Below are 12,453 nucleotides of genomic sequence, written 5' to 3' on the forward strand. Positions count from 1 at the left end.
TAGTAGTAAGTTTGGAGCCATCAGTGTGGCAGTGCACAATAGAAAGTTGTTTTCATTCATACATTAAAACATTGATTGTAACCATGATATATATATGTGCCAGTTTAGACCTATTGTCTTGTGTATGACCCTCTGTCCTGCGTGACAGTGAATATCAGCATTATCCTCACTTTAATAGGACTTAATTGAAATCCTCAGATTAGGCAAAATTGTAACTAATTTTGTCAATAAAGTTGTTAATAATAATAAGTAAGTTTGGAAGCACTTACCCACACTTCCCAGCGTATACACAGACAAGGATAAGTTGTCCTTATGGAGAACAATCCAGCGAGTCATCCATCCCAGAACAGCGATGCGGAATACGACAAAGGTGGCGATGTTGAGCATGGCGTTGAGCCGATACTTTGGCTCCTCTCTGCTGACCCCAGTTATGATGAGCAGCTGACGCACGTGCAGGAAGATGCTGTTCACCTCCACGAAGAGAGCCACCACGGCGTACCTGGTAATTAAATCATCTTCATTGCTTACTTATACAATTATTCAGATAATGTTAACCATTCCCAGGAGATAATTAATAGGTTAAAGATCGCGTTAATTACATATTCTAAACAAAATTCTGGGTAGTAAGTAGCATTTTCTGATTGTTTTCGCTTCCAAAGTATACAGAATTTTTATTTCCTTTAAAACTGTGCTTTGACCTTTGCCTGAGACAGCTTAGGGAATACGTCTTGATGGTCCCTTTAAGAAGATTATTATTATGAGAAAATCCACTGGGACTATTGGTGGGCGCTAACCAATGAACCCGGCATTGCCAGTTCAACCACTAGACAATCGAAGGACTTGTAAAAGTCATACAACCGGATTCCTCCTGAAATCACAAAGTCTGGAGCCCCATACTGAAGCCAGTCCAAGTTTGTACGTATGACCCACAAGCATTCGGGTGGAAGGGCAGAGTGGTCCTACACCGGTAAGCAGAGCGTTTCGGGCATGTGTCACAGCTCGAGATAAAGAATTGGCAAACTTCTGGTACCTTTAAGTTATCTTCCCTAAGCTGTCTTAAGGAAAGGTTAAAGCAAAAGTTGTTGGTAATTATAATAATAATAACCATTTTGTACACTTTGGAGGCATAAGCAGCCAGAGAAATAACATGTTTTTCTAACAAGGCGCCAAATACGGCTGAAGAGAGTGAGAGAAGACTCAAATATGACACAAGACACTTACCCAAGGAACATGGCACTCCACACACTCAGGCCAAAACAGGAGATGACACAGGCGTGATGAACCATCAGCTCATACGACGAGCGCTTCCGGTGACAGAGAGCCATGTCCAGGAAGTCATGTATAAAATAACCTGGGGTGATGGACACAACCGTTAATATACAATGGGAACCCACTTGGGCTTACGGCACATTTCTCCTGACTGGGATATATTTGATGTGTTCCCTAGTATTATACCAGTATAGCTATGATGAAGTCACCCTGTTATTCTTACCTGTTGATTAATGCAACAATTGGTGATGTTCAGCTTTGTTTCACATATTACTGTGATCACTAAATACTCTTACTTTTATAAAAATGTACACTAATTACATTAACATGTCCTTTATATTTGTTATACAGTATTATTTGTTGGAAAAATTCTAATTTTTATATTTAGGCTAGCCATAGGTCTTACTTCTATAATGAACACCTGTAGTGACAAAAGAGAGAAAAAAAAGGCAGATGAAAATGCAAAATATAATATAGTCAAATATCACACAAAAGTGATAAATACCTTCACGCAAAAGCGAACGGCATCAAATACTCAATTACAATATTGTTTTGATGAGCCTTTGAGCTACGACCATTGCACAACATGGAGTGTGGTCCAAATGCCTCCATATGTTGTGACGGATATATATATATAGTAAGCACAATTTAAATTAGCAAAAGCATAATACTATGAATTATAAATTACATATATACATATTACATACATATATACATATTAGTATATTTCGAGAGCAGGTTTTTCTAATACGTCAGCATTGTGTTTTCTCTAACAGCATTGTGACTATTATTCATTTTGTTTTTGATATTTTGCATTCTACCCAAATATCTTCTATCCACAAGCACTTGAACCTTCATTAAATTTCACTCGAAACTTCAGACCATTAGGTGAAAGAAGCCGTGGCCAATCATTTCTCTCCGGCCCGGGAATCGAGCCCGTGATTACCGATTATGAGTTGAAAACGAAGCCAACTGTACTACGAGAACCTCAATACTATACACACTCAACCCATCCTCCTATATTGATAGTACTTTTTGTAACTATGTTGTCCATCGTACATGTATTAACGTAATAGACAAATAGTAAAATTTGGTACTATTCACTATAGTAGATAAAAATAAGGCTAAAACCAAAATTAAATATTCGTTGGCCTAGTATAGCACACATATGTACTATATTAGGCCTCAAATAGCGTGTATTAGACCTAGGATGGTTAGGTTAGGTTTTATTAGTAAATCAGAACCTTTTCCGGGTTGTTCAAATACAGCAGTACCAAAGTCTTCTTTGTAATCATCCATTACGTCAATATATGTACGGTGGTCCACACCGTTACTATAAGTACTATCTCAGCAGGAAGATGGGAACAAAAAGTTCACTTTTTCTAATTATATTTTCATAGTCCGGAAAAATAAAGCTAATAACCAAACTTAAACATTCTTAGGCCTAGCATAGCACTTATATGTACTATATTATGTACTAAAGATAACGTGTATTAGTTGTATTAGGCCTAGGATTCTAAGAGAGGTCAGGTCTTAAATTTTTGTCGCGTTTAAAAAGTTTCCAATTTGGCCAAATTAAAAATTGAAAAACGTCAACTTGTTGGTGGTGCATCTCTACATATTGGTACTGTTCACCGGACAGTTAGTACTATTATTTTAGGAGGATGATGGGTTGAAACCTCTACAGTAAACATTACCAGTCAGCACACGCGTCAGTCTAGTGTAATAATTACCAATATCTCGTCTACCACAAGCAATACTAAACTAACATGCAACCAAGTCGTAGCCTGGGTTATACCTCTAGACCCGTACATGATTATTACTGTAATAATTACATTTCCATTCAATACAAACTAAGCTAATAGTGGAGTGATTATCAAATTAGGCTGCAACTCACACTATCAATATTTAAGCAGGAAAAACAAAATATCCCAAAAACATAATATATCTATGAGAAAATACTGAGGTCATACAAATCTTATTCTCTCATCAATATCTCAATTACAAACACTGATGCAAAGCAAGCGTGAAGTAGGTTAAGAAGATATTATAAGAACGCCATTACCAGTGAGACGAGAGTAGCGGTAGAGGACACCAGGTACTAATATCTTGTCTTCCTCTCTGCCAGATATTTAGGGAGGAGAAACACAAGTGCACGTTAGAGGCAGATCAAGTGTTTTCTCAAAATTACATTATACCTACCCCTCCCATCAACAGATACAACTATATACAAGCCTATTGACACATGCAATTCACGTTTATCAAGCTCACTTTTACGATAAGCGATTTTAGGCCTGTTTAGCTTCACACATATTTTATATACAGCCATCTGAGTGTGCAGTTTGTAAATCCATTAAAAATAAAAATACCCCTGGGTATAATAAGCCAATGCATGCAATACACATGTAAAACATTTTTAACATTGCGATACGTTATGCATATAGCAATTCGTATTTTCTATCAATTGGTAGTAAGTTTAGTGTTGCTAAAATTGTAATTTCTTTCTTAGAAGCGATTCATTATCATGCTTTTATCAAAGTGGTTTAAATATCCCGCGCTCAAGAAAGCATTCTTGAGACATATTTACACGTCTTATTGAATATTATCAAACTAGCTAAACATCAGAATGCCAGTAGGCCCTGCACTATTAAGCATGCCCACCTGTACAATAATCACGAAGACTGATCGTTAAAGGCTCCAGACAGTAAAGAAAAGGTTTCAAGAGACCCAGACCCTTGAGAAAATGTTCCAAGAAACTTAGACCCTAGAGAAAAGTTCCAGGATATCCCCAGACCCTAAAAAACGATTCCAAGATACCCCAGGCCCTAGAGAAAAGGTTTCAAGAGATTCAGACCCAAGAGCAAAGACTCGAAGTGACTCAAACTAGAGAAAATGTTCCGAGAGGCCTAGGCCTTAGAGAAAAAGTTCTAAAAGATCTAAATCTAAGAGAAAAGGTTGGAAGAGACCCAGACACTCAGAGCTAAGGAGATACTGGACACAGAGGCCAGGTAGACTTACCTACAGAGAAAGAGATGAGAATGTGTGAGGAACTGGTGTAGGTGTTGATGAGGTCTTCAGCCAGTTTCGGGTGCTCGTAGAAACTGAAATTAGGAAAAACATTTCATATTCAGTCGAGATTATATGTGGAAAAGATGATAGTGATATTATTGATACTGATTATGATATAACTGTCGATCAAATATTTTGCCATGTATTAAGAGTGTGTCAAATGCGCATGAAATTAAGACTGAATTTATGGGGAGGAGTTAGTAGGCCTGAACCATGCGGCGCCGCATATAATGAAAACGGCGATGGGTCATATTTTGCCCAAACCCCCCCTGCAATTTTCAAAATATCTGAAATGTCGGAAATTTGACTCCTGAGCGTGATTTTTGAGCCGAATTCTGACTTTCTGCACCTATTTTCATTTTCAAATTACGACTTTTTATACCGAAAATATGCCAATTACTGAAAACGGCGATGGGTCATATTTTGCCCAAACCCCCCCCTGCAGTTTTCAAAATATCTGAAATGTCGGAAATTTGACTCCTGAGCGTGATTTTTGAGCCGAATTCTGACTCTCTGCACCTATTTTCATTTTCAAAATACTACTTTTTATACCGAAAATATGCCAATTACTGAAAACGGCGATGGGTCATATTTTGCCCAAACCCCGCTGCAGTTTTCAAAATATCTAAAATGTCAGCAATTTGACTCCTAAGCGTGATTTTGAGCCGAATTCTGACTCTGCACCTATTTTCATTTTCAAATTACGACTTTTTATACCGAAAATATGCCAAATACTGAAAACGGCGATGGGTCATATTTTGCCCAAACCCCCCTGCAGTTTTCAAAATATCTGAAGTGTCGGAAATTTGACTCCTGAGCGTGATTTTTGAGCCGAATTCTGACTCTCTGCACCTATTTTCATTTTCAAAATACGACTTTTTATACCGAAAATATGCCAATTACTGAAAACGGCAATGGGTCATATTTTGCCCAAATCCCTCTGCAGTTTTCAAAATATCTGAAATGTCGGAAATTTGACTCCTGAGCGTGATTTTTGAGCCGAATTCTGACTCTCTGCACCTATTGTCATTTTCAAAATACGACTTTTTATACCGAAAAATATGCCAATTACTGAAAACGGCGATGGGTCATATTTTGCCCAAACCCCCCTGCAGTTTTCAAAATATCTGAAATGTCGGAAATTGACTCCTGAGTCGAATTCTGACTCTCTGCACCTATTTTCATTTTCAAATTACGAATTTTTATACCGAAAATATGCCAATTACTGAAAACGGCAATGGGTCATATTTTGCCCAAACCCCCCCCCCCCCCCCCCCTGCAGTTTTCACTCTCCCTTCACCCTTTTCAAACCCTCATGATGCACTCTACCTCATCACCAGATGGCCTGTCCCTCTCCTGGTTAACCTACTTTCTGAGGTGTTAACCATCCTACAGGTGAGTACAGGTGCCAAAAACTAGGTGACTATGACCTGTTACTGAATCAACGCTAGAAAAAGCCCTTAACCTCTTGATGACCTACAGTGGAAACAATCCTCTCTTCCCGTAAGACTTGGGGGCCTCGGAGTTCGAACAGCAACACAAGTTGCTGTACCAGCCTTCCTGTCCTCCTCATCAGCATCCGACGACCTTGTGAAGGAAATTCTACCAGCCTACTTGCATCAGCTGGCAGGCCTACACGATCCAAATTTTACACGCCGTGCCACTGAGTGGGCCTCTCGTGCAGGCCTATCACCTCAACCACCACCCTCAAAAGCCCACAAGCAATCCAGCTGGGATGGCCCCATTGTAGACCAAGTTGCCGCAGAGTGCCTGGGTGCCGCAACAACACAACACGACATTGCTCGCCTCACAGCAGTAGCAGCCCCACATGCCGGGGATTTACTGTCACCAACCCCAATGTCGGCAACTGGCACGCGTCCCACACCACACGCCCTCCGAATTGTTGTGGCTCTCCGCCTTGCTGCCCCAATCTACACCAAATATCGTGCATTTGCGGCGAGGTGGTGGCTGACAGGTACGGCCACCATGGCCTACTCTGCCAAAGCACAGGGGGATGGCACTCGAGGCACAGTGAAGTTAACGACATCATCAAGAGGAGCCTCACCACAGCTGGATGCCCAGCTGAGAGAGAGAGCCCCGTTACCTAACGCCCCGTAACTCTAATGCTCTTATTGGTCGCCCAGATGGTATCACAGTGAACCCCTGGAAGAATGACAAGCAGTTGGTATGGGACTACACATGTGTATTAACCCTGGCTAACACCTACATTGACTTCAGTGTTGCACAACCAGGTGGAGCTGCCACTCACAGAGAATCAGCCAAATCCCGTAAGGACAGAGAACTGGATCACAACTACAATTTTGTCCTCATTGCTTCAGAGACACTGGGCGCCTGGGGTACGAGTACCACTAGTTTTTTGAAGGAACTGGATTCTAGGCTAATTGAAACAACAAGAGACCCTAGAGCTGCCAGCTTCCTTTTCCAGCACTTCAGCGTGGCGATACAGAGGGGAAAATGCACACTGCATTCAGGGTTCCTGCCCGCCATCTGAGGAGCTGGAGGAACTCGACAACTTATGCTAATCATCTTTGTACCCTATATGTAACTCCTTTTTTGTAACAGTTTAAAAAAAGAATATATATGTATATATATAAAAGAATGGCGGTGGTAGGAGAAGAAAATATTAAAAGTGTTCAGTGAGAATCCACAAGGTCTTCTCTGAATAACTCTGTATTTTCTTCTCCGAGGCTATGGCTCCCCACACTTGCACCAGTGGTGGTACCCTCATAACTTAAAAAACATATAAATATATTTGCGCCCTGGTGAGGCCACTCCAGACCAGGCCGACACCAGAGCGCAACTCCATAGTCTCCTGAGACTGATGGATGCCTACTACTATATATATATATATATATATATATATATATATATATATATATATATATATATATATATATATATATATATATATATATATATATATTTGTTAATGACCGAAAGGGTAAGATTAATGATTCTAACACGAATCTTCTCAATATTTCTTACGTTTTTCGTCACTGTCGATTGAAGTTGAAAAGTTAACTCTCCAAAGTTCATTTTTTCACTTTATTTTAGTCTGAAGCCTGGGGGATGCGTTTCACAAAGTACATCTTACATTTTCAAAGACAGTGTTTAACCGTGTTTAACATCGGATTATATATATATATAATCTTTGTGTGAGGTGGTGGATGAATGATATAACAAGGGGGTATTAAATATATCAATGAATAAATGAATCGGGGGTTATTAGATCAGGGGGGGTATTAGATTAGAGGGTATTCAAGACCCAGAACCAATACAGACACAGCATCCAATGACCCAACTAATACCCCTGATCCTTATATTCATTGATACCCCCCCCCCTGAACCCAGGCTAACCAAGTAGCCAGCCAGTACACTAAGCGATACACTGTAGCAGATCCTTAAAAAGGCTGTGAGACAGTTGGCTATTCCACGCCTGCAGCCCCCCAAAGACACCAGCTAATGGTGACAGATCAGACATACGTTCTCTCATCTCAATCATATTTCCTTGAAAAAACTCGAGCCCATATATACCACACACTTGCATAAACCACAAGTTATATTAAACACAGATACTCTTCCCCTATGAGAGAATTGAACCCAGGCTAGCCAAGTGGTGATCAGCTATGGTGTATCGGTTAGTGCACTGGCTGGCCACACACAGTGCTACAGCTCACAGGGTGGAGTAACAGGTGAACAATCCACTTAGCAGCCTCTGGCGGAAACATTCGAAATCAAAATCAAAAGTTGCCTAACTCCTGGGAATCTATTTCTAGGTGTTCAGAGGCATTAGGTAAAAAGAAACGCGCTCAACAATTCAGTCCAATCGAACCCGGGATCCCTTGTTGTGAGACGAGAACGAAGCCAACTGTACTACAAGCCCGTGGAAGCTTCAGGGCAAATATTGAGGCCAGATGCTTTAGACAACAAGGAACTTGTTGTTTATGAAGCGTGCCAAATTGGCAACTGTTGCCCCAAACATATTACAAGAGAGTAGTGTTAGGCTGCACGGTGTATGACATCATGGTCAGGGCTCAGGCCAGACTCCTCTGATCAACAAGAAACTGTCTACGTTGCATATTTGGGTGGTTGTGCGGCCTGGCGAAATTTAAAAATATAATAATCAACGGTCGGTCGACCGTTAAACAAAATAACAGACTTTCTCTTTCAAATATTTAAAATAATTACAGTTGTCGCACTGCAACTGGCTAGGCCTTAGTTATTGGTAGAGCATTTAGCGGTATTTTACGATGCAATAGACGGCAATACTCAATCCCTCGATACAATAAATCAAATATTTGAATCCGAAAACTAATCAACCAATCATGCGAAAACTAACCATTCGGTGCGTTTAGGAACATACGCATAAACATTACATGAACATGTATTATATACGGACGTGTCGCCCTTTAACCTAACCATTAGCAAACAAGGCGGTACAGATGGTACTTAGTGAAGATGAGAGGCAACTGGAGGACCCACCAGTATGAATGGCCCAGTAACCCACGCGAGGCTACCTTAACCTGCCTCAATGCTGCTGCTTGCCAAAGTATTCCGTTTCACATGTTGATCAACCGTGTGTGTGTGTGTGTGTGTGTGTGTGTGTGTGTGTGTGTGTGTGTGTGTGTGTGTGTGCGTGTGTGTGTGTGTGTGTGTGTGTGTGTGTGTGTGTGTGTGTGTGTGTGTGTGTGTGTGTGTGTGTGCGTGCGTGTGCGTGTGTGTGTGTGTGTGTGTGTAGCATAAAATACACACATGTCAGAAGTCACAGAAAGAGAAAACACAGCTAGCTGACTATATTTACACCCGGGTGCGAGTGAGTTCAAGGACCCGCTCACATTCCGTGGTGAGAACGCCACGGTGTTAGGAGACTGCGCCATACTTGTGAACACCACACACACACATTCCATCATATTACCTTTAAACAGCCATATACGACAAGATACTGTTCGTAGAGTCTTTCATATATCATTTCCCAACAAATTAAACAAATATTATTAAAACTGTATACATGTGAACGATGATTGCCACAAATGACAGCCTCCTCACATCACTAGGATAAAAAAACACGCTTAAATACAACTATAAAATGTGTACAACTAAGTTGGAATGTTGCATGGAGGTCAAAGGTCAAGTGAAAGCAACAGCAACTAAGCAGATGCGCTTTAGGACGACTGGGAGTCCAAGAGGTCGTGTTAAGAAAATAAGTAAATGGGTAAAGATATTAAAGTTGTCAACATAAAATTTGACATTTGAGAACTGTCTTCATCGCTAAAAAGAGGCAGTTGACTCGGAGCTTTTTATGTTTTACCAACACATGTATCATGTATTTTACATGTATCACGAGCAATGTCTATAGCTCTACGGCCCTGCCTCACAGGTATTGTATCTGGTGCATTCGTAACCCCTTACTTTCCCGCTTCTCTGCTTTAGTTGGTCTTAAGGTAGTGAATGCTGTTTGGTTCCACCACCTGTGGCTCAGGTTCATTCCACGTGTTTAACATTCGCATTGCATACATATATTTCCTTACATTTATCTAGCTCATCTGTGTTTCCAACTTCTACCTGTGACCTGTTGTTCTGGGATTCACTTCGTCAATTCCCCCCTCAGTATTTTCTACGTTGTGATCATATGGCCTCTCATCTTTCTGTCTTCCGATGTCGTAAGTTATTGTTCACATGACTGCTCCTCGTAGCTAATTTCTCTCATGTCTGGTGCCCAGCTTGTTAACTGCTCTAACATTTACAATGTGACTTTTATATTGATGAATGTTGCAACTGTCCCTCTGATCTCCTCTCCCAAGGTTCATTAATTCACATTTTCGAGGATAAAACAGCAATAATGTGTTTGCCCATTCTTGCAGCATATGCAGGTCCTCTTGCAGCATTATGCTGCACTCTTCAATTCTCACCTGTCCATCAGTTTTGCATCACCTGCAAACATTGACGAGCACGAGCCTAAAACTTCTGGAAAGTAATTAACAAACCATAACTACTTGGAACAGCAGCTGTCCAAGTAGCGAGTCTTGGGAACCTCGCTTGTACTTCCTTGCAAGTGCTTGCAGCACTGCAAGCACTTATTGTAAGAATGAGTGGGAAAAGCCTTCACTCCCATTGTCAGTACTCCCACACACAAGCGCATTCATACAACTAAACACAAACACACAAAGACTAAAAAAAACACTCGTAACCCCTCCACACGTAAGAACGATCCTCAAAACAAAGCTGAAGCACATATCTGAGCTACACGAGTGAGGGGAGACGGAGGGGGAGTTTGTTTACTAAGTTTGATCAACTGAAATGGATGCGTAATGAGGCACGTCCACCCATGGGGGCCTGTCTGGGAGTACTTACATCCGCAGCTGCGTCTCGTTGGGCAAGTGTAGGACCTTGATGCCTGCCTGCCTCTCCCGTGACTCAGGCACCATGATACGGGTGCTACGCTATCAGGAAGGAGCCATGAGCAGTGAGGGAGGTGGTGTGAGTGGCATGAAAAAGACGTGAGCAGCATGGGAAAGACGTGGGGGGTACATGAGGAAGGCGTGGGTAGACAGGAAATAGGTGTAAGCACAGAGGCAGGAAAGCGTTGGCAGGGGAAAGGCACGAGCATTGTTAGGGCAGGTAGGTAGAGGGACGGATGCCTAGGGGAGGCGTGGACAGTGTCAGGGCTGGGCGCCTACAGTATCCGGTAGCAGAAACATCAGAACTATTCTTAGCATCATCCGTCCACGTCACATTCTCAAGAACAACTGGCCAGACCCGGGCGCGGCTACTACCTATCTACCTCCCCCCCCTCACAACAAACAAGATACTGAGGTTTTTATTATTTTTATTATTTTCTACCACAGACGTGGCCAGACATTTGCAATGCTAACCACATATATACATTTTCTTCTGTCCTCCATAAACAAAGTTAGAGATCTGTTAAATATATAGTTCAGTGATTTATTGAGCAATCAACCACAGAAGGGGATTGTAGTAGTTTTAAAATGCTAATCTGACTTATATTACACTGAGGCCACAGAAAGGGGCTTGACAGCTGAGTGGACAGCGCTTCGGATTCGTAGTCCTGAGGTTCCGGGTTCGATCCCCGGTAGAGGCGGAAATAAATGGGCAGAGTTTCTTTCACCCTAATGTCTATGTTCACCTAGCAGTAAATAGGTATCTGGGATTTAGACAGCTGCTACGGGCTGCTTCCTGGGGGTGTGTAACAAAAATGAGGCCTGGTCGAGGACCGGGCCGCGGGGACGCTAAGCCCCGAAATCATCTCAAGATAACTACATACAGAAATACATAGATTTACGTCTGCCCTACATAAAGTATTCGATGTGTCTTTTTTACATAATGTCATTAATGTGCGTTTACAAAGGTGAAATGCAATCCTGACCATTAACCTTAACCTGTATACACATACATACATACATATATACATACATATATATACATATATACACATATACATACGTTGTTAAATATGACCGAAAAAGTAAGATAAATAATTCTAACACGAATTTTCTCAATATTTCTTATGTTTCTTTTTACTATTGATGGTAATGTACTGTCTTTTTACTGTCGATATACATACATATACACAAACACACATACATGTATGTATCTCCTACTTTGACTGGGTAAGGTAGCTGCTATGTAATCTAGTGTGCAATAAGTGGAATGAACTTAAAGAAGAAGCTATGGAAGCCACCTCCATCCACACCTTCAGGAACAGATTCGACAAAGAATTCGTAAGTCAATAAAGTTAAACAATTGCATCAGACACAACAAGGGCAGTAATTGGCGCGGCGTAACGACCTAGTTCTAACTACCCCATAGTTACCAGCAGGTATATAGCAGTTGAGGAAATATCTGTGTTTTTTTTTTTTTTACATTATTTTCACTTTGTTCTTCACCCTTGATGGTGTCTACCCTGTAGATTGCTGGTGGACGAAGCAGGCAGTTGATGGTATTGTGAAAATACAGAGTTTACTTCCCTAAGGAATCATGGTTTCCATCCTTGTCTTATAGTTTACTGTAATTGTCTATACAGTAGCTGGCTAGAATGTTGGGGGCCAGATTCACGAACCAGTTACGCAAGCACTT

The 12,453-nt window shown here is 41.2% G+C and overlaps 1 protein-coding gene across 2 annotated transcripts in view; it reads right to left on the reverse strand.

Annotated features, from left to right (window-relative positions):
• The window catches only part of LOC123746088 (TLC domain-containing protein 2), a 35,533-nt gene that overhangs the window by 7,377 nt on the left and 15,703 nt on the right, over positions 1–12,453 (reverse strand). Inside the window, exons 1-4 of one of the 2 annotated variants that reach the window (XM_069314122.1) lie at positions 10,711–10,865; positions 4,288–4,370; positions 1,222–1,351; positions 270–499 (exon numbers count right to left, since the gene is read on the reverse strand). In XM_069314122.1, the coding sequence (XP_069170223.1) occupies positions 270–499; positions 1,222–1,351; positions 4,288–4,370; positions 10,711–10,784 (517 nt within the window). In that variant the 5' untranslated portion in view covers positions 10,785–10,865. Of the gene's footprint in view, positions 1–269; positions 500–1,221; positions 1,352–4,287; positions 4,371–10,710; positions 10,866–12,453 lie in introns of those variants that run through there. The other variant, XM_069314121.1, reaches the window with a different exon arrangement.

This window comes from Procambarus clarkii, chromosome 78, assembly GCF_040958095.1.
Source record: "Procambarus clarkii isolate CNS0578487 chromosome 78, FALCON_Pclarkii_2.0, whole genome shotgun sequence".
Lineage (NCBI taxonomy): Eukaryota > Metazoa > Arthropoda > Malacostraca > Decapoda > Cambaridae > Procambarus > Procambarus clarkii.